The sequence below is a fragment of the Gossypium hirsutum genome, chromosome D03 (assembly GCF_007990345.1).
Source record: "Gossypium hirsutum isolate 1008001.06 chromosome D03, Gossypium_hirsutum_v2.1, whole genome shotgun sequence".
Taxonomy (NCBI): domain Eukaryota; kingdom Viridiplantae; phylum Streptophyta; class Magnoliopsida; order Malvales; family Malvaceae; genus Gossypium; species Gossypium hirsutum.
In genome coordinates this window covers 53,775,216-53,802,613 of record NC_053439.1, presented here as the reverse complement: position 1 = coordinate 53,802,613, position 27,398 = coordinate 53,775,216, and the positions used below count along the sequence as shown (strand labels likewise).

General features: G+C 33.7%; 3 protein-coding genes and 1 pseudogene across 6 annotated transcripts; 2 read left to right on the top strand and 2 right to left on the bottom strand.

Annotated features, from left to right (window-relative positions):
* Window positions 1-567: 567 nt before the first annotated feature.
* LOC107932352 (uncharacterized) lies at window positions 568-25,943 on the bottom strand. Of its 4 annotated transcripts, XM_041090593.1 has the most exons (12): window positions 25,640-25,943; window positions 25,342-25,418; window positions 25,164-25,232; window positions 24,355-24,589; window positions 23,462-23,679; window positions 22,843-22,863; window positions 22,711-22,765; window positions 22,495-22,595; window positions 22,347-22,416; window positions 22,194-22,229; window positions 1,133-1,208; window positions 568-1,046 (listed from the first exon to the last, which is right to left on the bottom strand). In XM_041090593.1, the coding sequence occupies exons 2-12, from the start codon at window positions 25,405-25,407 to the stop codon at window positions 875-877; spliced, it is 1,119 nt and encodes a 372-aa protein (XP_040946527.1). In that variant the 5' UTR covers window positions 25,408-25,418; window positions 25,640-25,943; the 3' UTR covers window positions 568-874. The 4 variants fall into 4 exon arrangements, with proteins under 4 accessions (XP_040946527.1, XP_040946529.1, XP_016719808.1 ...); XM_041090595.1 differs by lacking the exons at window positions 22,194-22,229; window positions 22,347-22,416; window positions 22,495-22,595; ... (5 more) ...; window positions 25,342-25,418; window positions 25,640-25,943 and adding exons at window positions 1,350-1,419; window positions 1,498-1,598; window positions 1,714-1,767; ... (4 more) ...; window positions 4,254-4,330; window positions 4,552-4,815 and having other exon boundaries at window positions 892-1,038; window positions 1,133-1,232; XM_016864319.2 differs by lacking the exons at window positions 568-1,046; window positions 1,133-1,208 and adding an exon at window positions 21,666-22,043 and having other exon boundaries at window positions 22,130-22,229; window positions 25,640-25,932.
* Window positions 5,978-9,225, top strand: LOC107932338 (E3 ubiquitin-protein ligase HOS1-like; annotated as a pseudogene).
* Window positions 7,634-8,826, bottom strand: LOC107932354 (uncharacterized). The gene is made up of 4 exons (XM_016864325.2): window positions 8,680-8,826; window positions 8,368-8,388; window positions 8,236-8,290; window positions 7,634-8,121 (listed from the first exon to the last, which is right to left on the bottom strand). Exons 1-4 carry the CDS (start codon window positions 8,740-8,742, stop codon window positions 7,865-7,867), a joined length of 396 nt encoding a protein of 131 aa, XP_016719814.1. The 5' UTR covers window positions 8,743-8,826; the 3' UTR covers window positions 7,634-7,864.
* On the top strand, window positions 18,195-19,697 carry LOC107932337 (E3 ubiquitin-protein ligase HOS1-like). The gene is made up of 3 exons (XM_041090596.1): window positions 18,195-18,826; window positions 18,918-19,076; window positions 19,178-19,697. Exons 1-3 carry the CDS (start codon window positions 18,440-18,442, stop codon window positions 19,253-19,255), a joined length of 624 nt encoding a protein of 207 aa, XP_040946530.1. The 5' UTR covers window positions 18,195-18,439; the 3' UTR covers window positions 19,256-19,697.
* Window positions 25,944-27,398: the final 1,455 nt, after the last annotated feature.

Below are 27,398 nucleotides of genomic sequence, written 5' to 3'. Positions count from 1 at the left end.
TAAAACTAAAACTAAAGTCTATCCAATTACTAACCCAATAAAAATAAAACTAAATCTAACTCTTAAGTATACTATCTACCCAATTACACATGTTCTTTTTTTTTTTAGGTTTAATGGAAATGAAGATTTTTTGGAGAGAAGAAATGGATATAAATGAAGAATATTAAAGATTTATATTTCAACTATATGTTAATTTCAAGAATTATGCAATGTTTTTAATTATGTAGTAGTTCAAAGACTTATGTAATATTTTTAATTATGTAGTGATTCAATTCGAGTAATTCGGTTAATTATTAACCAAAAATAAAAACCATACAATTTTTGGTTAATTTGGTTAACCGGCTTAATTAACCGAAAAAATTTCGGTTCGGTTAATTTTTTTTAAAAAAAATTCGACTCGGTTAACAGTTAAAAATTTTGAAAGATCAGTTAATTCGGCTATATCTATTTCGAGTCGATTAACCGGTCGGTTAACCGAATGCACACCACTACCTTCGGGTTTGGGCAAGTAACTCCATCTATAGATGGTGGTTTTGTTAAAATTTAAGGGCTAAAACTCCAGGTTGATAACGATAAGAATATTTCTAACATAACCATGACATACATATTGAACTCTTAATGAAAATAATCCAGTTCCAAGCAGAAAAAAATCCATACGAGGAGCATGGAGTTCAAAATACTGAAGACTCCTGATAACAAACAGGAAATTCACACACAAACCGTCACACAAAAACACACCTTTGTATCTTCAATTCATCAACATCCCAATAAACCCATTGGGACTTTATTTAAAAGTCCTAATCTTTTTGCAAAGAAAAGAAGCAATTATATTAAGCTTGGTTTCTTCAGCAACATCAGTTGATTTTCTTTTGAATCAGTTGTCATTCACCAGCTTCATTTTGCCTTTTTTGATATAAGCTTCGTCCTTTATCTCTTCGACCGATCTCTTGCCCTTTGCCTCAGCCGACTTCTTTGTGAGGCCTTGCATTACTGGGTTATGGTGAACTTCAACTACGGCAGGTAATGAGTTCTGAATATCTGCACACCTAAATAGAAAAACTTGTTATCAATACGAGGGTGCTTTTGAAATGTATTAGTGAGCACATTAGAATTGCGTTCATAAATGTTGTACCCTTGAACAGTAAAGGTGTTCTCTTGTGCCTGTTTCATATTGAGTTGATTTGCTCTGGCATCACTGGTGCCTTCACCCGAAGGACCACATATCTCACTGTCTAGAAAACATAATCAATATTTACAAGTAAGATTGTTATAGTGTGACAGTTTAAGAATGTTGACACCAAATTATAACTGTAGATTAACATAATAGAATATCAACTTGCAGCCATTACCTGACAGATCACAGAGTCCAAAATAACCAAAGTTTTCCATATCAGAAAAACACGGCAGTGACAGAAGAACCTATATGCAAAAGAGAATCAGATCTGATCCAAAACTAAGCAAATTGAATTTAAAAAATATATACACGCCAAAACCTACAGGATTAACAGTAAAGGTATTCTCTTGTGACAGTTCCATGTTGTGTGGATTTGCTCTAGCACCACTGGTGCCTTCACCCGAATCACCATATATCTTGTCCTCTAGAAAACATAATTCATATTTACAAGTAAGATTGTTATACTGACAGTTTAAGAATGTAAGCATCAAATTATAACTGTAGATTAACATAATAGCATATCAGCTTGCAGCCATTACCTGACGGATTACAGAATTCAAAATCATCACATAGTCTTTCATATACAGACCAACCTATATGCAGAAGAGAATCAGATCTGACCCAAATCTAAGCAAATTGAATTTAAAAAAATACACACGCCAAAACTTACAGGATCAGCGTCATGATGACCCTGTAAATAAGTAGGGAAGTACATAGCATTAGACAGAGAATTAGAAATTTACAGCTTTCCTACTCAGGACTTTTGTGTGTGTATTTGTCTAATATTTATTGTTTTTATTTGGCCTCTTACAAACAAGTGGAATCGATCAAACAATTTTGAAACAACATTATGATATTTCTACAATTGCGCTTATCTTTATTTCATTCCAATTCATTAAAATCCTCCATGTATTCCTTGAACGAATGTACAATCTAAGAATCATAAGAAAAAGGACATGAAAGATCATAAGCCATAAAAATCCGAATACTTAAGTTCCAACCATTTCTGTCTGCTTATTGATGTTCAGGTAAAATAATCCAAGTTCAGAGAATTAATAAAAGAAATGAATATTAATGGTCGTATCAGTTTATAGTTTGCGAAAGATGAAATAAACTGCCGGTCAAAGAAATTAAAGGGATAACAGACAAGCTCTACTTTATGCAAGCTCTGATACGCACATAATTCCTACATGTACATGACACTCTTACCTGTATGTTGTTGCAAATCTCAGCTCCTCTGCTAGACTCAGGATCTCCATGAATACTAACAGGATTTGTAAGCTTTTGGTTCTGTAGCCTTCCTAAATAACGACCCAAAACATCGTTTACCATATTTTTTACTATGCTAAACAACTTATCCTCTGTCATTAATTGCTGCGTTTGGTCCACAGTAGCCTCCGGCTGCACCACCATTTCCTTTTGCGATGCTTTAATTGAAAATATAAAGAAAACAAATAACAAATAAGAAAATCTAATTTAAATGATATCAAGATTGGTATATATGTATATCAAAGAGCTGCTAAAAGGCTTATGCTATTGTGCGCTATTAAAATTTTAGTCTCTGTACTTTTCAAATTTTCAAATTTCAGTTCTCACCACATAATTACTGTTAAATTCATTAAATTATGCTATTTTTAAAATCTGATGCAGCAAATATATTGTCATGTGTATAATGCCACGTCAGCTTGTTATTTCCACATATTACTCACTACAATTCCAATTAATTGGTTAATGAACGTGTTTAACATTAAGAATGAAATTTCAAAATTCGAAAAATATAAGGGCTTAAAATGATCCAAATGAAGAAAATGAACTAAATCTACAATTGTATGTATAAAACAGTACTAGCAATTGAATTTAGAGAAAAGCCAAAGACAAGCAGAAAAGCAAATTTAAGGAAATGAAGCACAAAAATCATTTCTACAAGAAACCTAGGTACACAACATGCCCTTAACCAACTGTTACTATGATGATTTCTCTCCAAACACTGACTTAAGCATCGAAACATGTTTGGGAACTCCATCTATGGCATTCCCCAAGCAGTCTCAAGCACATCAATAAATGTTACTAATCAACATGTGGTACTTCCTTAAACCATACCTGTGAGTGACATTGAGTCAGGAAGGCGCTTGGCACTTCGCTTCTTTTGAACTGGATTTGCATATTGCGTCAAATATGACTTAAGGGCTTTAAATGCATCTCGGACGTCGTCACCACTGCCATTTTCCGCAATAATAGGTTCCATTAGATTTCTCAACAATTGCAGTATGAACTGTGGATCACGGAGTTGATTCTTTGCTTTCGTTACTGCCATCATCCTTTCATGCACACACCCCTACATTCAAAAAAAGATTAGAAAACAATAAAAAGTAAACCAACTATTAATGCGTTTTCTAATGTTATCAAAACAGAGCCTGAAATTGCCGGATTTTCATGGGTAAAAGTACCATGGCGGCCCTTGTATTAGGAGACGAATTGCATTTTGCCCCTTTCACTTAAAAAATTGACAAATTAGTCCTTGTATGTCAGATTCAATTCATTCCAAAGGTTAAAAACCAGTCATTGTAACTGTTCGGTTATTCTATTAGGCATGTCGGTTTTTAACAATAAAAATAGATGAAATTTTTAGGAGGAAGGACCCGTTTGCTCTTTGATCTAAGATATAGGAACTAATTTGACCTTTTTTAGTAAAGAGGGCAAAATGTAATTTGATTCCGAGAGGAGAGAAAATATGAGAAAAGTGTTTATAGCATTTTTTAAATATTTGTTTTCTTCCTTTCATTACACTTATGGAAATAAAAAATTTGTTTTCCAATCTTCCTATTTTTCTACTCTTTTAGTTTTTCATTTTTCGCTGTATACCAAGCCAAACCTAAAACAAATTATAAAAGAAAGAGGGAAAGCCATACCTTGGTTAGATAAGTGTTATCACCATCCAGTAGCATAGATATCAATTCTCCCACTACTTTATCACATATCTGCATATTGAAAGCAACCAAAAATTCAAACTATTATTAAACAAAAAAAAAGAATTTAGTGGGAAAAATAGAACTTGATTGGAAAAAAGAAAAATCGGTACTGCTAATCTTTCACGATAGCTTTTATCTTTATCTTCATCGTTATTTTTCTTCACCTTTTTCCCCATCGAACTACAATCTGAGAATAGGAAGAAAAATGATATTAAAAAGATCATAAAATTTTGAATATATAAACTAAAAACATGCTTTCTAATGTTGGGAAAAAAAGAAAAGAAATCTCCCTAGAAAAGAACGATTACATAGTGCAAAGAAAGAGAGAGAGAAAATGGTAATCAAAGAAAAATATAAACCAAACTTGAATATATCAAAGCAAAGAGAAAGGAGTAATGGATTGCTTACGGCTGTAGGGTACAGTAGAGTAGAGAATTGTTGTGCCGTCGCAGACCTGTTTATCATTGTTTTGCCCAAAACGCAAAACTTATATACCCAAAGCTTCGCACCAGCCATCGCGCGATATTATGTCCAGGTTTTGAATCATTTTCTCATCCCAAATTTTCAGACGTAGATGGACTTTCTTTTGTTTATTTTAAAAGTCTTTACTGTTGAAAGGAGAGGTTTTTCTCCAGTTTTTTTCTTTTAAGGAAAGAGGGTGATTGTATGAGACAAAAATTAAGTTAAATGCACCGACCGCATCCAATGTTCTATTCAAACATAGACTGACATTTTTAATGGTAAAAAGGTATTAGGGATTACATTTTAACCGCCGTAAAGTTAATCTTTATACATTTTCAAGAGTGTAAATTAGCTCTTAATTTTTTGTTAAAGAATTTGAAAAGATTTTTATTTAAAACTATAGAAATGATCATCTAATTATGTCTTTCGATTTATTTTACTCACAAAACTATTAATTTTTTATTTAGTCACTACGCTTTTAAAAATTAAATATTTTAATTACTTTGAGCTAGAAGTGCTCGTAGGTCAGGTCGGATTGAATTCAGTCCGGGCCTAAACATGATATTAACATATTTTATATTTTACCCAAGTTCGATTCAACTCAAAAATATAGACTTAAAATTTTACCCGAACCCATCCACATTTGCAAAAGACAAATTCAAGCTCCTTTTAAGAGCACATTTGCTTACATAGAATTGGTTAGTTTATTATTAAGTTGACATTTTTGTTGTAAATAATAGTGTTTTAGGTTAAATTTAGTTTAGGTGAATTTTGAATAAATTATTGTATAGCTTTGGAATAGGCTAGGAAATTATAATGTCTAGTTTAAATTTCAGGAAGCTTTAGAACACTTGGCATCTGTTGACCTTAGTGAGTTATTCAATGAGGCGAAAACCGAATACTGTCGAGCAACTAGAGACTTAAGACGATGTGGGCGCTATGTGAAGTATGTGTTGAACTCTTGCGGACATGCCTCGTTATGTGCCGAGTGTTGTCAAAGATGTGATCTTTGTCCGATTTGTAGAATCCCCTTGGCGAGTGGTACCAACAGACTTCGCCTACGCCTGTTCGATGAGTGCATAGACGCTGGCCTCAATTCTAGAAGATATGGTGATATTTTTCAAAATAAAGAAGATAGAGATGATCAAATGAGTGCTGATATTCAACGTCTTTGTTCTTTTTTTGATGTCTCCTCGGAGAATAACTTGGTTTCTTTGGTTTGTCATTGTATCCTTTTACTTGTCTAGATTTAGTCTTTTAGGGCATATTGATTTGTTTATATTTTTATAAAACACGTGCCGAATACTGATGTTGTGATTGTTTGGTAGAACTCCGTGTTTACCTTAACGGAAAAACAACAGATGTTACAGATAGATGCCTGGATGAAACTGCTGTTTCCAGTGATACAATCACTCACTGCTTTGCTACTGGATGAGAAGGTTGTCAAGGATTGGGTCAAGCGGAAGTTTAAAAATATTACAACAGAACTTCAATAGATATGTATCCTTAAATAGTTCGTGGGATTCTTTGAGAACTATGATTTTTGTTTATACCATGTGCGTTGGGTGTTCCCTAACCGTTTTATCAGATTATCTCAAGGTAGGAGAAATAGAAAAGAGTTTAGGTTTGCTTCACAAATATTCAGCATATCTGGCTAGCTTATCCAGTATTCTTGAAGTTTTGGAATCATCTTTCAAGGGTCGTCCTTTGGCACAGCTCCATGACTTGCATCACCTTCAAGAGAGTATATTGAAGACGAAGCAGGTTTGATTCAATCAAGAAGATATTTAACAATATATTAGCATCTTTTTAAGAGCAACAACTGTTACAAAATTTTCAGCATCTTGAGATCATAATGTGGTGTATGAGGCACCAATTCTTGGAACATGTGAGGTCTCGTCACGCTAATTTCACATCCTGGCATAATCTTGTCCGTGAAAGAAAATCGGCTGCAACTGCACGTGCATGGCCTGATGTAGTAGATCGCTCAGCAAACTCCACTAGACAGAATGGATCTCTATTCATTGAAGATGCACTTGCAAACCTTGGCATATGATCAGGAGCTTGGAGAAGAGTCATATTTTGCATTTTTACTGAAGGACAGCGCCTCCTTTTCTCGGTCTAAAGTAGAGGGATTGATAGGGTGTTACCCGTTTGAAAGTCCCCAGGCAGCCGTGGACATCCTCTTTCTACGTGGTAGTTCTGATTTGGTGGTTGCAAAGCAAGCAATTGTATCCTTCTCTTTTTGATGTGGTTTGCTTCTATTGATTGGACATGCTTTCAGTTGCGCAAATTCCTTTGATTTTCTTAATTGAGATGCAGTTTGTATATTACTTGTTTGATCGGCATTGGAGTAGGCCTGAAGAAGAATGGAGAGATATTGTGGATGACTTTGCTACCTCCTTTGGTATAAACAGGCATTCGAATCATTCATTATAATAGTAAAGAACTACTTTTTGTCCTTAAGGCTATACTCTCACACTTTTATTATAATTTCACATGCTGATTATTTTTAGCTAAATCGTATTTCTTAGGAATCTTTTCAACTTCTTCCAGAGATATCTGGCCCAACATCTCATCCTAAGATTGCACGAGTTCTTTTAGAACGGCAGAATCCCGAGGCTGCTCACATAGTGTTACGCTGGTCTGGTCGTGATGATGGATCACAGTTGGTTTCGCTTAGTGAGGCTGTGACTGTTGTTTGGGTGAAAGTGGAATGTAGGCTTTTGACTGAAGCATTCACATATCAGCGGATGCTCTGTACTAAAGTCCGGGAAAAGAATTTCTAGTATGGTCCAAGTGAGGATGGCCAATGCAGGTCCTGGATAGACTGGACAGAAATATTGGTCTCTGAATTATGCTGTTTATGTATTCGGAGCAACTTGGTAGATCGAATAATAGAGTTGCCATGGAATTCTAATGAGGAGAAATATATTCATAAATGCCTGTTTGATTGTGCAACGGATGATCCTTCATCTACTAATGGAAGTCTCCTTGTTGTATTCTATCTTCAGGTAACTGACATACATACAGCATGCAATCGTGTAACATTTAGATTATGGCTATATGGGGTAAAATATACATTCAGCATGCAATCGTGTAACAAAACTCTTCAATAGCAGCAACAGATTCTTACTCCAAACATCATCAACTATTAAAAAAACAAAACCAAACAAACCCAAACAAGCACAAGACAAGTTTCCTTCACAAAAAAGCTGTTGTAATCATCATTTTCTTGGTTATAATCCCAGCTTTTCCCTCACAAGCACCTGAATTCATCAACCAAATCCTGTTGAACTGTAGCTGGGAGCTTCTCCGCTTGTTGTTCTTTGGCATAGCTGTTTCTTATGGGCTTTTTAGTCAACGAAATGATGAAACTGACAAAGAACCCAACAACAACCAGTTTAAGAAAACATAAACAAACAGTAAAGGTGTTCTCTTGTGACGGTTCCATATTGTGTGGATTTGCTCTAGCACCACTGGTGCCTTCACCCGAATCATCATATATCTGGTCGTCTAGAAACATAATTGATATTTACAAATAAGATTGTTATACGAACAGTTTAAGAATGTAAACATCAAATTATAACCGTAGATTAACATGATAGAATATCAACTTGCAGTCATTACCTGACGCATTACAGAATTCAAAACCACCACCATAGTCTTTCATATACAGAGCAACCTATATGCAGAAGAGAATCAGATCTGACCCAAATCTATGCAAATTGAATTTAAAAAAATATACACGCCAAAACTTACAGCGTCAGCATCATGATGACCCTGCAGATAAGTAGGGAAGTACACAGCATTAGACAGAGAATTAGAAATTTACAGCTTGCCTACTCAGGACATTTGTGTGTGTATTTGTCTAATATTTATTGTTTTTATTTGGCCTCTTACAAACAAGTGGAATCGATCAAACAATGTTGAAACAACATTATGATATTCCCCAAATACTGACTTAAGCATCGAAACATGTTCGGGAAGTCCATCTATGGCATTCCCCAAGCAGTCTCAAGCACATCAATAAATGTTATTAATCAAAATGTGGTACTTCCTTAAAAACCATACCTGTGAGTGAGATTGAGTCAGGAATGTGCTTGGCACTTCGCTTCTTTTGAACTGGATTTGCATATTTTTACGGTTTTTATTAAGGTTAAATCACTAGTTGGAGCTTGAACTTGTGTGGATCAATAAATATGAAACATGGCCATGGGTTGCTCGTTCTTGAACAAGCCAATATAGATTTGATCAATTACAAAAATACATGTTAGAGTAGATACGATATCAAAATTTAGATTTTTGGTTAAATTCATTTTAGGTCTGGTTACATGTTTGCACAAAAATACAAACTAATTATATATAAAAAGGACTACTAATAAATATTCAGATTATATATAGCACTAGGAAAGAACTCTAGCTAAACTCTCAAATACACTATCATGCTCACATCTTGCAAGCTCATTAATTATTACAAGTCCTGTTAGCAGGATAATGTTCAACTTCAATAAAGGCTGTACAAATATCCACTGTAGCAAAGATTTTCACACACACACACATATATACATATACATATACATATACATATACATATACATATACCAGAAAAAGAAGAAGCTTACCTGAATTAGTTTTAACACACAATACCTCCCATATATATCAGACTCGTAAATCTCAGCCCGGTTTTAACTTTTGACTGGATTTGCAGGCTCGGGTTTTGGAAACCTTCAACAACGCAGTTCAAGTCGGCAAATCCAGTTCAAAAGTCAAGACGCAAACTAAGACAGTAGGACCAGTATTAAAATACTGAGCAGCATCACTAATTGTGGGTATTGACCGCGATTCATTGCTTCGTTTACAACCCTCCTATACTCTGCATAGAGAAAATTTGAAGCAAATTAAAACAGTTTATAAACGAGATTTTGAAATCTTTGAAGGATTTCGAAAATTACCTTATTCAATTTCCAGATCTATAGGGAACTTGAAGCCAGAGGCTTGTTTGCGGCCAAAGAAAAGAGGATCTTATATATAAAGAAAATTCTAGGGTTAGCTCGTGCAAGAAGGACTAAATAATTGCATCCCTTCAAACAAAAAGAGCCATTGGATCTAATATTTTAAAATCTGAACCGTTGAAAAAAAAAGTGAAAAAAATTAAGAATAGAAAAAACTCTGAAATCAAATCCCGATTACAACTTACCAAAACGGAAAAAAAAAGGTGTGTGCTTAAAATTTCCCTTTTGTTTCGGATCAGTAACCAAAGGAGGAGGGGCTAGGGTTTTAGACAAACCAAATCTTCGATTCAGAAATGGCTTCTGCGACTGGACAGGTGAACGCGCAGAGAAAGCCGGTGTATGTTATCATCAATGATAACGATGAAGCATCAATGAAACAATTGACTGCGACGGGTCCGGATCCGGGTCTTGAAACAATTGAATTCATGAAGAAGAAAGAGAAGAAAAAACAACACGGTAAAAACACTTCTACAGTCCTCTCAATTTAGATATTGAGCAAATTGATCCCTTTCAAAAAAAATTAAGTTATCAATTTTAAAAGTGAGCAATCATGGACAACAATATTAATATTTTCCCTCAATTGTTCATATTTCTTATTGGTATAATAAATTTAGTCTTAAATGTTTATATATTTTACTAATTTGATCTTGATTCTTAAAAATTTAATAAATTTAATCTCAATATTTACACATTTATAAAAATAATATGGGTTAAATCTATTAAATTAGGATCAAATTGATAGAATGTCTAAATTATTAAGAGTTAAATTTATTATTATATCAATCTAAGCTGTCCTTTATTGTTCATTATTGAAATTGATAAGAAATAATTGCTTTAACTAGGATCAATTTACTCAATCTTAAAATTGAAAGAAAGAGATTGAAAAAATGTTTTTTACCACAACAAAAAGGAATTTAGCTGATATCAGTATCATAAGCAACCAATCGAGGTATGTAAAGTTGGTTTAGCCGGAAGAAATCTGATTTGGGAAGGTACAAATTGAATATTGATGGTGCATATAAGTCTTCTACTAGTGTATCTACTTGTGGGGGTGTTATACGGGATTGGATGGAGAATGGGTTGTTGGGTTTTCTAAACTCCTCATGTTCAATATGGGAAACGGAGATGTGGGGTGTGATTGAGGGATTCATGCTTGTTTGGAGGAGTGGACAACGATGACTGATTTTTGAAGTGGACAGTATTTATGTTGTTAATGTATTGACCAATAATGCTAGAGATGAGATCAATTTAATTCGAAAACTTCAAGACTATTTGAAGGAGTGGGATGTGGTTATCAAACATGTTTACTGGGAGGATAATAAACTTGATGATGACCTAACATCGATGGCGTGGGGACAAACATTATAAAGTACTTTCTATTATTCTCCTCAAGTGGCGCTTCTTGATTAGCTCGGTATTGAAACTATTGATGTTATGACAATAAGAATTGTATCCATTTAATTTATATGTTTTTTTCTTCTATGATAAAAATAAATTAGCAAAATAGTTTGGTTCTCAAATATTTGACAAAATAGTGAAGTTAGTAAGAGGGAAGAAGACTGAGTCGGCAAACCCCTACCGACTTCAGCCCATCACATGTTAAAACATTCTTTCTCATCTTCAGTTCAGCTTTTCGTACCCTTAGGCTGCTAAAATTGTTCAACGGAGCTTTTGAATGAATACATATTACTTGAGTCCTTTTAAGTTGCTGAAATGATCTGTAATGCCCTCCATTAAGTTGTATAGAAGAAAATTAAGCCTGCCGGCACTCAAATTTGATGCCAAATTATGGTGAAAAAAGAAGAAGAGTTTTTTAGGAATTATCAATCCAATAAGCAGGATTCAACACTCGACATGGAATCCAAGAGTTCATATTTTTTGAAGTAGATATCAATCCAATGTTTTGCAAAACTACCCATGTAAGCTAATGCAAAAAGACGAAGATAGAAACATGGTAAAAGCTTGGGAACCTTGAGTTTCTAGGGTTGCTTTCTATGATATATAAAATTAACCAATCGAATTTTATATTTTCTAACACTTTTTTTATAATTTTTAATAATTTATTTGATTCATCGAATATTTTATGATAATTATTAATTTAAATTATTGAATTAATTGAACTGAGATAAAATCAATTTAATCGAGAATTATTGATTTGATCGGTGTGATTTTAAAAAACATTAATCTTTTTGTTTTTAGTTTCAGTTTTTATTTTTGTTCACTCAATTTTTTTTGAAAAATGTTATGGTTCTTTGTCCATTGTGAGATTTATTAGGAATAATTCTTGAAGGGCTTTCAAATTAAAGAAAATGATAGGTCATATAAGACTTAATCCTTTGTGCATCATTGATGTGGTGAATCCTTTGGCAATGGTTTTTTGTTGACTGGAGTTCGTTGTTAGATTGATCTAATGATGGCAAGAATAAGATGTAATTTTTAACAATTTGATCAATGTGATACATCTTTGGATTGCTTTTGAATTCTTTGAGTGCCACGATTATTGTTAGTTTGTTTTTATCCTCACTTGGGATTTTTTTGCAGACATGGTATATGTGCATTAGTTTGTAGTGTCTTATTTATCATTTGTATTATGTGTCATATATTTATATATTTTTATGGTTTTTATTAAAGGTTAAATCACTAGCTGAAGCTTGAACTTGTCAATTGTTCCCACATTGGATCCTAAATTTTTTTTGTCCAATTTAGTCTTGAACTTGACAAATATGCCTAGATTGGGGCTTGAAATTTTTTGTCCAAGTTAGTCTTTAAAAACCCCAAAGTTCAGGTCCCGATATGAGAACAATTATCAAGTTCAAGCCCTAATATAAAAATAATTGCCAAGTTCAATGTCTAACTTAGATAATAATAATAATAAATCAAATCCTAGTGTAGGAACAATTGCTAATTCAATAATAATTTTCAAGTTCAAAACCTAACTTAAAAAAAAATTCAAATCCCAATACAGAAAAAGTTATCAAGCTCAAACTTCAAACAGTGATCAAACACTTTTTATTAATGACAATATTTTCTTAAAAAAGCAAAAATTATTCTTAAAATATCCTTTTGAACCCATCATTCTATCATAATTAGAAAGTGTTCTTTTAAGAAAAATCTATTCAATATGAATAATTACTCGAATTAATCAATAACATCAAAAAAGAAAACTAAAATATCAAATGTTACTAAATTAATATATATATCAAAATTTAAATTTAAACACAATATAGGGACCAAAATAAAAGTTCGACCATTCTAAAATCTAAGAAAACTTTTATGGCACGTTTGGTTCGCTGTATTGAATTAGAGGTCTAATGGAATAGAGGTGTAATGGCAAATCAACTGTTTGGTTGAATGTAATGGAATAGAGGCGTAATAGTAATCATGTGTTTGGTTGAATAGAATAGAGGTGTAATAGCATGATGGAAAAAACTAAAATGACTAGAATACCCTTAGCATAAATTTGTTTTGGTAAATGATTATTGTTATTGTTATTTAAATTTTAATAAGATTATTATTATCAATAATAAATAATTTAATCATATTTTAACATAATTATTATTAAATATAATTTAATAAAAATATATAATTTAATAAAATTCTTAATATTAAATATTCTTAATATTAAATTACTAAAATCATAATATATAATACTATAAAATATAATTTAACATAATTATTATTAAATATAATTTAATAAAAATATATAAATTAATAAAATTCTTAATATTAAATATATTCTTATATGAATTTACTAAAATCATAATATATAATACTATAAAATATAATTTAAAATAATTATTATTAAATATAATTTAATAAAAATATATAATTTAATCTAAAGTTTGAATGTGTATTTACCTAGCAAAAATCAATGAACTCTCGAGTAACTATAACCTTAATAATATATTATGTATAATTAATATTTCGTGACTAATTAATAGCATAGAGATAAATATAGTAATGACGAATTTATAGTATACGATTAAAATGCTAATAATTTATAGTATACAATTAAAATATTATAAATAAAATAATAGTAAATGATATATAAGATAAATTAACATATAAATAATTCATATATTTAGAAGGAATAAAGATAAATTTAGTGTTTATATTTTTGTAAATTCATATGTATTTATATATCTTTATTATTTTGTGTTTTTTTTTTCTGTTTTTTCTTGAGATTTTCTGTTTATTTTGTATTTTATTTTTGGGAATTTTATATATTTTTCTGATTTTTAATAATTTTTAGACTTTGAAAAAATTTACTGTATTTTTTATTTTTCACCTACTTTCTGAATAGAAGAAACCACATGGAACAACTAAACAAATTCTTTAAAAAGAATTTATTCCTTTTTTTTTAATGTATATTTGTTCTTGGTGGCTAAATTCTATTCCAACTGTTCACATGTTTTTTCATTCCTCACTCAGTTCCTTTGTACAACAGTAATACATAGGACAGATGCATTTAGAAGCAAAATTTATACTAAAAGTAGAATTTGGATGCTATAGAATAGATGCCAAAAGATTTACAATTGTAGGTTTTTCACTTCACTTGAATCTGAAAACACTTGCAAGCAATCAGGATTTTGAACTTCGCAGAAAAGCTCACCAATCTCACAAATAATTTACAAAGTAATGGAACTGGCATAAAAAAAACACACACACACATTTTGACAAGAAACCAAAACATTTTTGAGATATATACAAGGGGCTAAAAAGAAAAAACTGTAGTAGTAATTCATTGGTTACATGTTGTCGTCCGTATTTGCGGTCCGAAACGGCCAACAAATCGAGCAAATTCTGAACCAAAAACCTTTCTCCTTCTTTGGTGGTGCTGCCTTGTTATCCCTCTTGGCAACGAGATCAGCCATGAACTCAACAACAGCCTAATGTAGAAAGAAGTTGAATGAGTTAGTAACTCATAAGAAATCAAACAGGAAAGGTCCCAGCAAGTTAATTTTGTAGCCAGATTAACATTACCTGAGCACCCAATTTGATTACTTCTCTTGGTGGAACTTCCAAGGGAGTCTCATCAGCTCGAAAAACTCTCAATTTCGACAATAATCTGAAACAATCGGGTAAAACTCTGATCTAGTTGTCACTTATGTCCAACTCTTCAAGCATCTCAAGGTTTCCAATTGATCTTGGTAAGGCTCTTAAATCTGCAAAGTTCTTCCCCACATTCAATTGATCTCAAGGTTTCCCCACATCTCAAGGTTCAAGACTCCCTCTTGCTTCACAAAGTACCTATTAAAAATTATTGTAACCTACTTAAGTTCCATGTAGCAAAGGAAAAGCACAAGAATAAACTAGAATTAAAGCTGGATGACAGAACATATGCTTCTGATAGAAATATTGACAACATCAAAACAGAACACATCAAAACTCATGCCTACCAGTTATGTTTGTAACTTGTGCTTTAAAATTAAGTTCAATTAATTGCTTAAATCTATAGCCCCTGAAATAAGAAGAATATAGAACATGGCATAGCTACATTTCCACTCTTTCCAAATTATACAATCAAACAATACATACACACACAGACATGCATCAAATTCTGACCGTATACAACTTGACAGTTTCATATCTCTGAATAGTTCATGAGTTTCAACCAAAGGATTACAGAAGTTGCTGTAAAAGACAGTGATTGTTTTTTTATTGCTTCTAACTACATTATGGTCTCAAAGAAAATGCAAACCTCAAATGGAGGGGAAAACAAGTGCAAGTGACCATAAATAGCTATGCATTTCAATGCTCAATTAGATAACCAACACTCAGATTTGTGCATAAAGTGTAGTGTGAAATTCTTGATATCTTTATTAGGACATTCTATGTATAATAATCTAAACTTATACATTCTATGTATAATTATCTAAACATAGATAATAAAGTAGCACTCTGTTGCTAGAAGTAGCATGACAAGGTCTAAGGCAACAGAAAACATGTGAATTGAGCTATAAAGTCAGTATGTTGGACACAAGTGCTGGACATGGGTACTTCAAGAAAAATTATTCAAGCAGATCATTCCCATCAAATTTCCAAGTAATTAAAAACGTCTTAACTTCATTTGATATAAATAATTTCAAACCATCAAATATATATAAAAAGACAATATTCTCGAGACATTTAGGTCCTCTAGTGTCCTCCTTAAGAGCTCGGTGTTTTAAGTATTTTTTATATATGACTATAAATCTCGAGACATTTAGGTCCTCTAGTGTCCTTTTCATTCTACATACGTTCCAAAGGGAGGAGGCGAAATGAAATATATACCTGCTTCTCAAGGCTTGCGCTCTCAGTTATGTCACCACCTGCTGGAGCAGTATTCGAGTCTGCATTCCTGCAGGACATGAAACAAGTGGCTCAACATTTTCAGTATGATAAATAATGACATTAGTGAAAAGATAATAGAGGATTGCCAATATCAAACCACCTTTCATGCATAAAAATGGCCTGCTTATCTAGAAATGAATCTATATCAGGAGCCACAGAAATCCAGAATTTGGTACACCCAATAAATGAAATTCCAAGAACAATCAATCAATACTGGTAAAAGATATGGAAAAAGGCAAAACCTTTGGAACAAAATACATATAAAAAACAAGGCAAACCCAGAAAACGAGATAAGAGCACAATCACAATGCAAAAGCATGTCAATTTTTTTTTCCTTCAATTCTCTGTAATAAACAAGAACCGAAACAAATATTGCAATACAAACAGTTTAAGCTTAAGGATTGAACAATTTTTCAATCACAACGCAACCCATAAAACTATTTAGCTTAAGGATTGAACAATTTTGTCAATCGAACATGCATCAAAGAAAAGCCCAAAATTATCTGACAACAGAAACAAATATTGGCGATTTGAGCCAAAGGAAAACTAACCTGTAATGAGGAAATCGGGGAAGAGTGCGAGCTGCTAAAATACCTCTGGAAAGAAAAGGGAAATCGATTTTAAGGGAACAGTGAAAATACATCCACAAATCGGTTTTTCGTTCTTGATAAAATGAAGAAAATAAAAGGAACGATGAACAAGAACCGATGGCAGAGTGAGTGGAAGGGAAAAGAAATTACCTGTGCAAGAAAACGTGGGAGAATCGGGCAGAAAATGGAAGCTTGATGATAAGGGCAGAAAATGGAAAACAAAAGATGAAAAGGGGGCGGAATAGCTAATCGGCGCTGAGGGAGCGTAATGCCTATTACGCGCAATGAGGGTAATAGGCCAGTAACCGATTCGGGGGGGAATCCAAATACAGCGAACCAAACAGCCGTTTGGTAGTGAGCCCGCTGCATAGGGGGGGAATACGCCGTCGAACACTCACAGTCACAGTCACAGACTCAGACTTCACTCACATTTTTTCAATATCACCTCTTCAATTTTCCCAGGAAAATCCTCATAAAAACTGGGAAAATGAAAAAGAAAAATGGAGAAACATGAAATCAACGGTCCGGTTCATCCTTCGAGCTCCGGCTGTAAAGGCCGTACCGTTAGATCACCAGCTCATCAACCCAACTTCAATAGCCGTGCCGTTCAGGTTCCAACTCCAAAAACCCTTGGTCCTTCATTTTCTTCGGCTTTTAGTTTCTTTTTTCATATTATTTTTAATTTTGTACTATCATTGTTGCTATTATGAGGAATTAAGAACACATTCGCTTACATGGAATTGGTTAATTTATTATTAAGTTCACATTTTTGTTGTAAATAATACTGTTTTAGTTTAAATTAAGTTTAGGTGAATTTTGAATAAATTATTGTATAGCTTTATAATAGGCTAGGAAATTATAATGTCTAATTTACATTTCAGGAAGCTTTAGAATACTTGGCATCTGTTGAACTTAGTGAGTTATTCAATGAGGCGAAAATCGAATACTGTCGAGCAACTAGAGACTTAAGACGATGTGGGCGTTATCTGAAGTATGTGTTGAACTCTTGCGGACATGCCTCGTTATGTGCCGAGTGTTGTCAAAGATGTGATCTTTGTCCGATTTGTAGAATCCTATTGGCGAGTGGTAACAATAGACTTCGCCTACGCCTGTTCGATGAGTGCATAGACGCTGGCCTCATTTCTAGAAGATATGGTGATATTTTTCAAAATAAAGAAGATAGAGATGATCAAATGAATGCTGATGTTCAACGTCTTTATTCTTTTTTTGATGTCTCCTTGGAGAATAACTTGGTTTCTTTGGTTTGTCATTGTATCCTTTTACTTGTCTAGATTTAATCTTTTAGGGCATATTGATTTGTTTATATTTTTATAAAACACGTGCCGAATACTGATGTTGTGATTGTTTGGTAGAACTACGTGTTTACCTTAACGGAAAAACAACAGATGTTACAGATATATGCATGGATGAAACTGCTGTTTCCAGTGATGCTATCACTGCTTTGCTACTGGATGAGAAGGTTGTCAAGGATTGGTCAAGAGGAAGTTTAAAAATATTACAACAGAACTTCAACAGATATGTATCCTTAAATAGTTCGTGGGGTTCTTTGAGAACTATGATTTTTGTTTATACCATGTGCGTTAGGTTTTCCCTAACCGTTTTATCAGATTATCTCAAGGTAGGAGAAATGGAAAAGAGTTTAACGTTTGCTTCACAAATATTCAGCATATCTGGCTAGGTTATCCGGTATTCTTGAAGTTTTGGAATCATCTTTCAAGGGTCGTCCTTTGGCACAGCTCCATGACTTGCATCACCTTCAAGAGAGTATATTGAAGACAAAGCAGGTTTGATTCAATTAAGAAGATATTTAACCATATATTAGCATCTTTTTCAGAGCAACAACTGTTATAAAATTTTCAGCATCTTGAGATCATAATGTGGTGTATAAGGCTCCAATTCTTGGAACATGTGCGGTCTCGTCATGCTAATTTCACATCCTGGCATAATCTTGTCCGTGAAATAAAATCGGCTGCAACTGCACGTGCATGGCCTGATGTAGTAGATCGCTCAGCCGACTCCACTAGACAGGATGGCTCTCTATTCACTGAAGATGCACTAGCAAACCTTGACATCGAACAAGCATATGATCAGGAGCTTGGAGAAGAGTCACATTTTACATTTTTACTGAGGGACAGCGCTTCCTTTTCTCGGTCTAAAATAGAGGGATTGATAGGGTGTTACCCATTTGAAAGTCTCCAGGCTGCTGTGGACATCCTCTTTCTACGTGGTAGTTCCGATTTGGTGGTTGCAAAGCAAGCAATTGTATCCTTCTCTTTTTGATGTGGTTTGCTTCTATTGATTGGACATGCTTTCAGTTGCGCAAATTCCTTTGGTTTTCTTAATTGAGATGCAGTTTGTATATTACTTGTTTGATCGGCATTGGAGTAGGCCTGAAGAAGAATGGAGAGATATTGTGGATGACTTTGCTACCTCCTTTGGTATAAACAGGCATTCATTAGTCGAATCATTCATTTTGTGTCTTTTGGACAATCACACAGATGAGGCTTTACAGGTATAATAGTAAATAACTACTTTTTGTCCTTAAGGCTATACTCTCACATTTTTATTATAATTTCACATGCTGATTATTTTTAGCTAAATCGTATTTCTTAGGAATCTTTTCAACTTCTTCCAGAGATATCTGGCCCAACAACTCATCCTAAGATTGCACGAGTTCTGTTAGAACGGTAGAATCCCGAGGCTGCTCACATGGTGTTACGCTGGTCTGGTCGTGATGGTGGATCACAGTTGGTTTCGCTTAGTGAAACTGTGACTGTTGTTTGGGTGAAAGTGGAATGTAGGCTTTTGACTGAAGCATTCACATATCAACGGATGCTCTGTACTAAAGTCCGGGAAAAGAATTTCAAGTATGGTCCAAGTGAGGATGGCCAATGCAGGTCCTGGATGGACTGGACAGAAATATTGGTCTCTGAATTATGCTGTTTATGTATTCGGAGGAACTTGGTAGATCGAATAATAGAGTTGCCATGGAATTCTGATGAGGAGAAATATATTCATAAATGCCGGTTAGATTGTGCAACTGATGATCCTTCATCTGCTAATGGAAGTCTCCTTGTTGTATTCAAACTTCAGGTAACTGACATACATACAGCATGCAATCGTGTAACGTTTAGATTAGGGCTCTATGGGGTAAAATATACATGCAGCATGCAATCGTGTAACAAAACTCTTCAATGGCAGAAACAGATTCTTACACCAAACATCATCAACTATTAAAACAACAAAACCAAACAAACCCAAACAAGCACAACACAAGTTTCCTTCACAAAAAAGCTGTTGTAATCATCATTTTCTTGGTTATAATCCCAGTTTCTCCCTCACAAGCACCTGAATTCATCAACCAAACCCTGTTGAACCGTAGCTGGGAGCTTCTCCGCTTGTTGTTCTTCGGCATAGCTGTTTCTTACGGGCTTTTTAGTCAACGAAACGATGAAACCGATAAAGAACCCAACAACAACTAGTCCATGTTCGATAATGTACAGTGTCTCATGTCTAGATTCCTTCAGGTATCGTCGTTTTTCGATGATGAAGCTGAAAACATGTCTGGGTCTGACGAGAGTAAGGTCCAGATATGGAGTAGTCAAAATTATAGGAGTGAATTACCTACCGTTTTGGTAGCTAAAAAGAAAGGTGATGGTGAAATTGAAAAGCCTTTGCTTTTGCCTGTTAGGAGCTCGAAATCATCAAGTGTTATGGAGGTCAATAATGGTGAGAATAACGTTGTTCTTCCTTCACTAATTCAATGGCGGTCAAGGGATGGTGATATAGTGAAGAACAAGACAAGTTACAGGTCTCCATCACCGCCGCCGCCTCCACCGCCATTATTGAAACAAAGGGACTATGTTGATGGTGAAATTGAACATGGGATGGAAACTAGTGATGATGAAGATGAAATTGTTGGCAAAACACGCATTGTTTCAAGCACCAACAATGGTGAAAACAACGAGGAAGCTGTTGGTCCAAGCAAAGGTATAGATGGAGGATCTGATGTTGATAAAAAGGCTGATGAATTTATAGCTAAAGTTAGGGAACAGATTAGGCTTGAAAGGATTGATTGTATTAAGAGATCAAGTGGTCAAACCAAGAGAAACTCTACAAGGTAAATAGTTAATAGCTTTGGAGGGTTTTTGTATTTTATTTAATGTATAAATAGCTAATACATTGAAGATTGTTGCTTATGTTCTTGTTGTAATTGAAAAGTGTAGAGGGGAGGTTATCTGATCCAGTCTTGCACCTTCAATGAAAGTATTAGTTAAGTGGTAATATTTTTATCATCAATGCCATATAAAATGTGGGTTCAAACTTTATTAAAGTTAAATTCTGTGAAGGCTGAACAAAAATTCGAGGTTAAATTCTAGCGGAAAATAATACATTTGTTGAGTGTCCAAAACCAACCCCTAAATAAAAAGAAAAAAGAACTTGTTTGCGTCTCATGTCAGGCTTATATGTAATTATTATTGCTTGGTTTGTTAAGATATGCGTTCGATATGAGTGTGTATTGAGTTCTATTTCGTATCGAATTGCTTGAAAAAGGTCAAGTTTTTAAAGCTTTTAAGTACTGAAATAGCTAGTCCAATGGACCCAAATGCATTAGAATGAACCAAAATAAGTATGCTTCATTGGGCTTTCCTTCTTATAAGATATTATTAAATAGGGATGAAGTATAAAAAACTACTCTAGGAAGTATAGAGATGAATCATAAATTTTTTAAGGTAAAGTGCAATTTTACAATTATAATAATTTATAATTTCATAATTTTCTAATGAGCTATAAGACAAATTTACCATTCTTCAAGGAGAAGTCCGTTACTTGCCCTTGTCTACATCCCTGTTAAGCCCAATGCTTTAAAGCCTATTAGATTCTTCAACAGCATCTCAGCACATTTTTGCCCAAACCTCCAAATTTCAGGTGCCCCTTCGGGTTTGGGCAAGTAACTCCATCTCTAGTTGGTTGTTTTGTTTAAATTTAAAGGCTTTGATAACTATAAGAATATATCTAACATAACCATGACATACATATTGAACTCTTAATGAAAATAATCCAGTTCCAAGAAGAAGAAAAAATCCATAAGAGGAGCATGGAGTTCACAATACTGAAGACTCCTGATAATAAACAGAAAATTCACACACAAATCATCACACAAAAACACACCTTTGTATCTTCAGTTCATCAACATCCCAATAAACCCATTGGAACATTATTTAAAAGTCGTAATCTTTTGCAAAGAAAAGAAGCAATTATATAAACCTTGGTTTCTTCAGCAGCATCAGTTGATTTTCTTTTGAATCAGTTGTCATTCACCACCTTCATTTTGCCTTTTTTGATATAAGCTTCGTCCTTTATCTCTTCGACCGATCTCTTGCCCTTTGCCTCGGCCGACTTCTTTGTGAGGCCATGCATTACTGGGTTATGGTGAACTTCAGCTACGGCAGGTAATGAGTTCTGAATATCTGCACACCTAAATAGAAAAACTTGTTATCAATACGAGGGTGCTTTTGAAATATACTAGTGAGCACATTAGAATTGCGTTCATAAATGTTGTACCCTTGAACGGTAAAGGTGTTCTCTTGTGACTGTTTCATATTTAGTTGATTTGCTCTGGCATCACTGGTGCCTTCACCCGAATGACCACATATCTCATTGTCTAGAAAACATAATCAATATTTACAAGTAAGATTGTTATAGTGTGAGAGTTTAAGAATGTAGACACCAAATTATAACTGTAGATTAACATAATAGAATATCAACTTGCAGCCATTACCTGACAGATCACAGAATCCAAAATAACCAAAGTTTTCCATATCAGAAAAACACGGCAGTGACGGAAGAACCTATATGCAAAAGAGAATCAGATCTGATCCAAAACTAAGCAAATTGAATTTAAAAAATATATACACGCCAAAACCTACAGGATCAACAGTAAAGGTATTCTCTTGTGACAGTTCCATGTTGTGTGGATTTGCTCCAGCACCACTGGTGCCTTCACCCGAATCATCATATATCTTGTCCTCTAGAAAACATAATTCATATTTACAAGTAAGATTGTTATACTGACAGTTTAAGAATGTAAGCATCAAATTATAACTGTAGATTAACATAATAGCATATCAGCTTGCAGCCATTACCTGACGGATTACAGAATTCAAAACCAACACCATAGTCTTTCATATACGGACCAACCTATATGCAGAAGAGAATCAGATCTGACCCAAATCTAAGCAAATTGAATTTAAAAAAATACACACGCCAAAACTTACAGGATCAGCATCATGATGACCCTGTAAATAAGTAGGGAAGTACATAGCATTAGACAGAGAATTAGAAATTTACAGCTTTCCTACTCGGGACTTTTGTGTGTGTATTTGTCTAATATTTATTGTTTTTATTTGGCCTCTTACAAACAAGTGGAATCGATCAAACAATTTTGAAACAACATTATGATATTTCTACAATTGCGCTTATCTTTATTTCATTCCAATTCATTAAAATCCTCCATGTATTCCTTGAACGAATGTACAATCTAAGAATCATAAGAAAAAGGACATGAAAGATCATAAGACATAAAAATCCGAATATTTAAGTTCCAACCATTTCTGTCTGCTTATTGATGTTCAGGTAAAATAATCCAAGTTCAGAGTTTGCTTACAAAGAAAGTACAAACATTTCTGGCCAATATATCCATATATATATAGTATGATCTTTACCTGAAACCCAGAGAATTAATAAAAGAAATGAATATTAATGGTCGTATCAGTTTATAGTTTGCGAAAGATGAAATAAACTGCCCGTCAAAGAAATTAAAGGGATAACAGACAAGCTCTACTTTATGCAAGCTCTGATACGCACATAATTCCTACATGTACATGACACTCTTACCTGTATGTTGTTGCAAATCTCAGCTCCTCTGCTAGACTCAGGATCTCCATGAATACTAACAGGATTTGTAAGCTTTTGGTTCTGTAGCCTTCCTAAATAAGGACCCAAAACATCGTTTACCATATTTTTTACTATGCTAAACAACTTATCCTCTGTCATTAATTGCTGCGTTTGGTCCACAGTAGCCTCCGGCTGCACCACCATTTCCTTTTGCGATGCTTTAATTGAAAATATAAAGAAAACAAATAACAAATAAGAAAATCTAATTTAAATGATATCAAGATTGGTATATATGTATATCAAAGAGCTGCTAAAAGGCTTATGCTACTGTGTGCTATTAAAATTTTAGTCTCTGTACTTTTCAAATTTTCAAATTTCAGTTCTCACCAGATAATTACTGTTAAATTCATTAAATTATGCTATTTTTAAAATCTGATGCAGCAAATATATTGTCATGTATATAATGCCACGTCAGCTTGTTATTTCCACATATTACTCACTACAATTCCAATTAATTGGTTAATGAACGTGTTTAACATTAAGAATGAAATTTCAAAATTCGAAAAATATAAGGGCTTAAAATGATCCAAATGAAGAAAATGAACTAAATCTACAATTGTATGTATAAAACAGTACTAGCAATTGAATTTAGAGAAAAGCCAAAGCCAAGCAGAAAAGCAAATTTAAGGAAATGAAGCACAAAAATCATTTCTACAAGAAACCTAGGTACACAACATGCCCTTAACCAACTGTTACTATGATGATTTCTCTCCAAACACTGACTTAAGCATCGAAACATGTTTGGGAACTCCATCTATGGCATTCCCCAAGCAGTCTCAAGCACATCAATAAATGTTACTAATCAACATGTGGTACTTCCTTAAAAACCATACCTGTGAGTGAGATTGAGTCAGGAAGGCGCTTGGCACTTCGCTTCTTTTGAACTGGATTTGCATATTGCGTCAAATATGACTTAAGGGCTTTAAATGCATCTCGGACGTCGTCACCACTGCCATTTTCCGCAATAATAGGTTCCATTAGATTTCTCAACAATTGCAGTATGAACTGTGGATCATGGAGTTGATACTTTGCTTTCGTTACTGCCATCATCCTTTCATGCACACACCCCTACATTCAAAAAGAGATTAGAAAACAATAAAAAGTAAACCAACTATTAATGCGTTTTCTAATGTTATCAAAACAGAGCCTGAAATTGCCGGATTTTCATGGGTAAAAGTACCATGGCGGCCCTTGTATTAGGAGACGGATTGCATTTTGCCCCCTTCACTTAAAAAATTGACAAATTAGTCCTTGTATGTCAGATTCAATTCATTCCAAAGGTTAAAAACCAGTCATTGTAACTGTTCGGTTATTCTATTAGGCATGTCAGTTTTTAACAATAAAAATAGATGAAATTTTTAGCAGGAAGGACCGGTTTGCTCTTTGATCTAAGATATAGGAACTAATTTGACCTTTTTTAGTAAAGAGGGCAAAATGTAATTTGATTCCGAGAGGAGAGAAAATATGAGAAAAGTGTTTATAGCATTTTTTGAATATTTGTTTTCTTCCTTTCATTACACTTATGGAAATAAAAAATTTGTTTTCCAATCTTCCTATTTTTCTACTCTTTTAGTTTTTCATCTTTCGCTGTATACCAAGCCAAACCTAAAACAAATTATAAAAGAAAGAGGGAAAGCCATACCTTGGTTAGATAAGTGTTATCACCATCCAGTAGCATAGATATCAATTCTCCCACTTCTTTATCACATATCTGCATATTGAAAGCAACCAAAAATTCAAACTATTATTAAACAAAAAAACAAAAGAAATTAGTGGGAAAAATAGAACTTGATTGGAAAAAAAAAAGAAAAAATCGGTACTGCTAATCTTCCACGATAGCTTTTATTTTTATCTTCATCTTTATTTTTCTTCTCCTTTTTCCCCATCGAACCACAATCTGAGAATAGGAAGAAAAATGATATTAAAAAGATCATAAAATTTTGAATATAAACTGAAAACATGCTTTCTAATGTTGGGAAAAAAAGAAAAGAAATATCTCCCTAGAAAAGAACGATTACATAGTACAAAGAAAGAGAGAGAGAAACTGGTAATCAAAGAAAAATATAAACCAAACTTGATTATATCAAAGCAAAGAGAAAGGAGTAATGGATTGCTTACGGCTGTAAGGTACAGTAGAGTAGAGATTGTTGTGCCGTCGCAGACCTGTTTATCATTGTTTTGCCCAAAACTCAAAACTTATATACCCAAAGCTTTGCACCAGTCCATCGCGCTATATTGTGTCGAGGGTTTGAATCATTTTCTCATCCCCAATTTTCAGACGTAGATGGACTTTCTTTTGTTTATTTTAAAAGTCTTACTTTACTGTTCAAAGGAGAATGCGCCTACCATTTTCATTTCGGTGTTTTCTCCAGTGTTTTACTTCAAGGAAATCAAATGACATTTTTAATGGTCAAAAGGCAGTAGGGATTGCATTTTGCCCACCGTAAATTTAATCTATCTACATTTTCAAAAGCGTAAATTAGCTCTTAACTTTCTGTTAAAGAAGATGAAAAGTTTTTTTTTTTTTAAACTATAGAAATGGTCATTTAATTATATCTTTCCTTCTATTTTACTCACAAAATTATTAGTTTTTTATTTAGTCATTAGGCTTTTTAAAATTAAATATTTTAATCACTTTGAGCTAAAACTACTCATAGGTCAGGTCGGGTTGAGTTCGGTCCGGACTTAAAAATAATATTAATATATTTTATACTTTGCCTAAGCTCAACCCAACCTGAAAATATGCACCTAAAATTTTACCCGAACCCACTCACATTTGCAAAAGATAAATTCAAACTCATTTTAAGAGCACATTTGTTTACATAGAATTGGTTAGTTTGTTATTAAGTTCACATTTTTGTTGTAAATAATAGTGTTTTAGGTTAAATTAAGTTTAGGTGAATTTTGAATAAATTATTGTATAGCTTTGGAATAGGCTAAGAAATTATAATGTCTAGTTTAAATTTCAGGAAGCTTTAGAACACTTGGCATCTGTTGACTTTAGTGAGTTATTCAACGAGGCGAAAACCGAATACTGTCAAGCAACTAGAGACTTAAGACGATGTGGGCGTTATGTGAAGTATGTGTTGAACTATTGCGGACATGCCTCGTTATATGCCGAGTGTTGTCAAAGATGTGATCTTTGTCCGATTTGTAGAATCCCATTGGCGAGTGGTACCAACAGACTTCGCCTACGCCTGTTTGATGAGTGCATAGACGCTGGCCTCAATTCTAGAAGATATGGTGATATTTTTCAAAATAAAGAAGATAGAGATGATCAAATGAATGCTGATGTTCAACGTCTTTATTCCTTTTTTGATGTCTCCTTGGAGAATAACTTGGTTTCTTTGGTTTGTCATTGTATCCTTTTACTTGTCTAGATTTAGTCATTTAGGGCATATTGATTTGTTTATATGTTTATAAAACACGTGCCGAATACTGATGTTGTGATTGTTTGGTAGAACTCCGTGTTTACCTTAACGGAAAAACAACAGATGTTACAGATATATGCATGGATGAAACTGCTGTTTCCAGTGATGCTATCACCGCTTTGCTACTGGATGAGAAGGTTGTCAAGGATTGGGTCAAGCGGAAGTTTAAAAATATTACAACAGAACTTCAACAGATATGTATCCTTAAATAGTTTATGGAATTCTTTGAGAACTATGATTTTTGTTTATACCATGTGCGTTGGGTGTTCCCTAACCGTTTTATCAGATTATCTCAATGTAGGAGAAATGGAAAAGAGTTTAGGTTTGCTTCACAAATATTCAGCATATCTGGCTAGCTTATCCAGTATTCTTGAAGTTTTGGAATCATCTTTCAAGGGTCGTCCTTTGGCACAGCTCCATGACTTGCATCACCTTCAAGAGAGTAT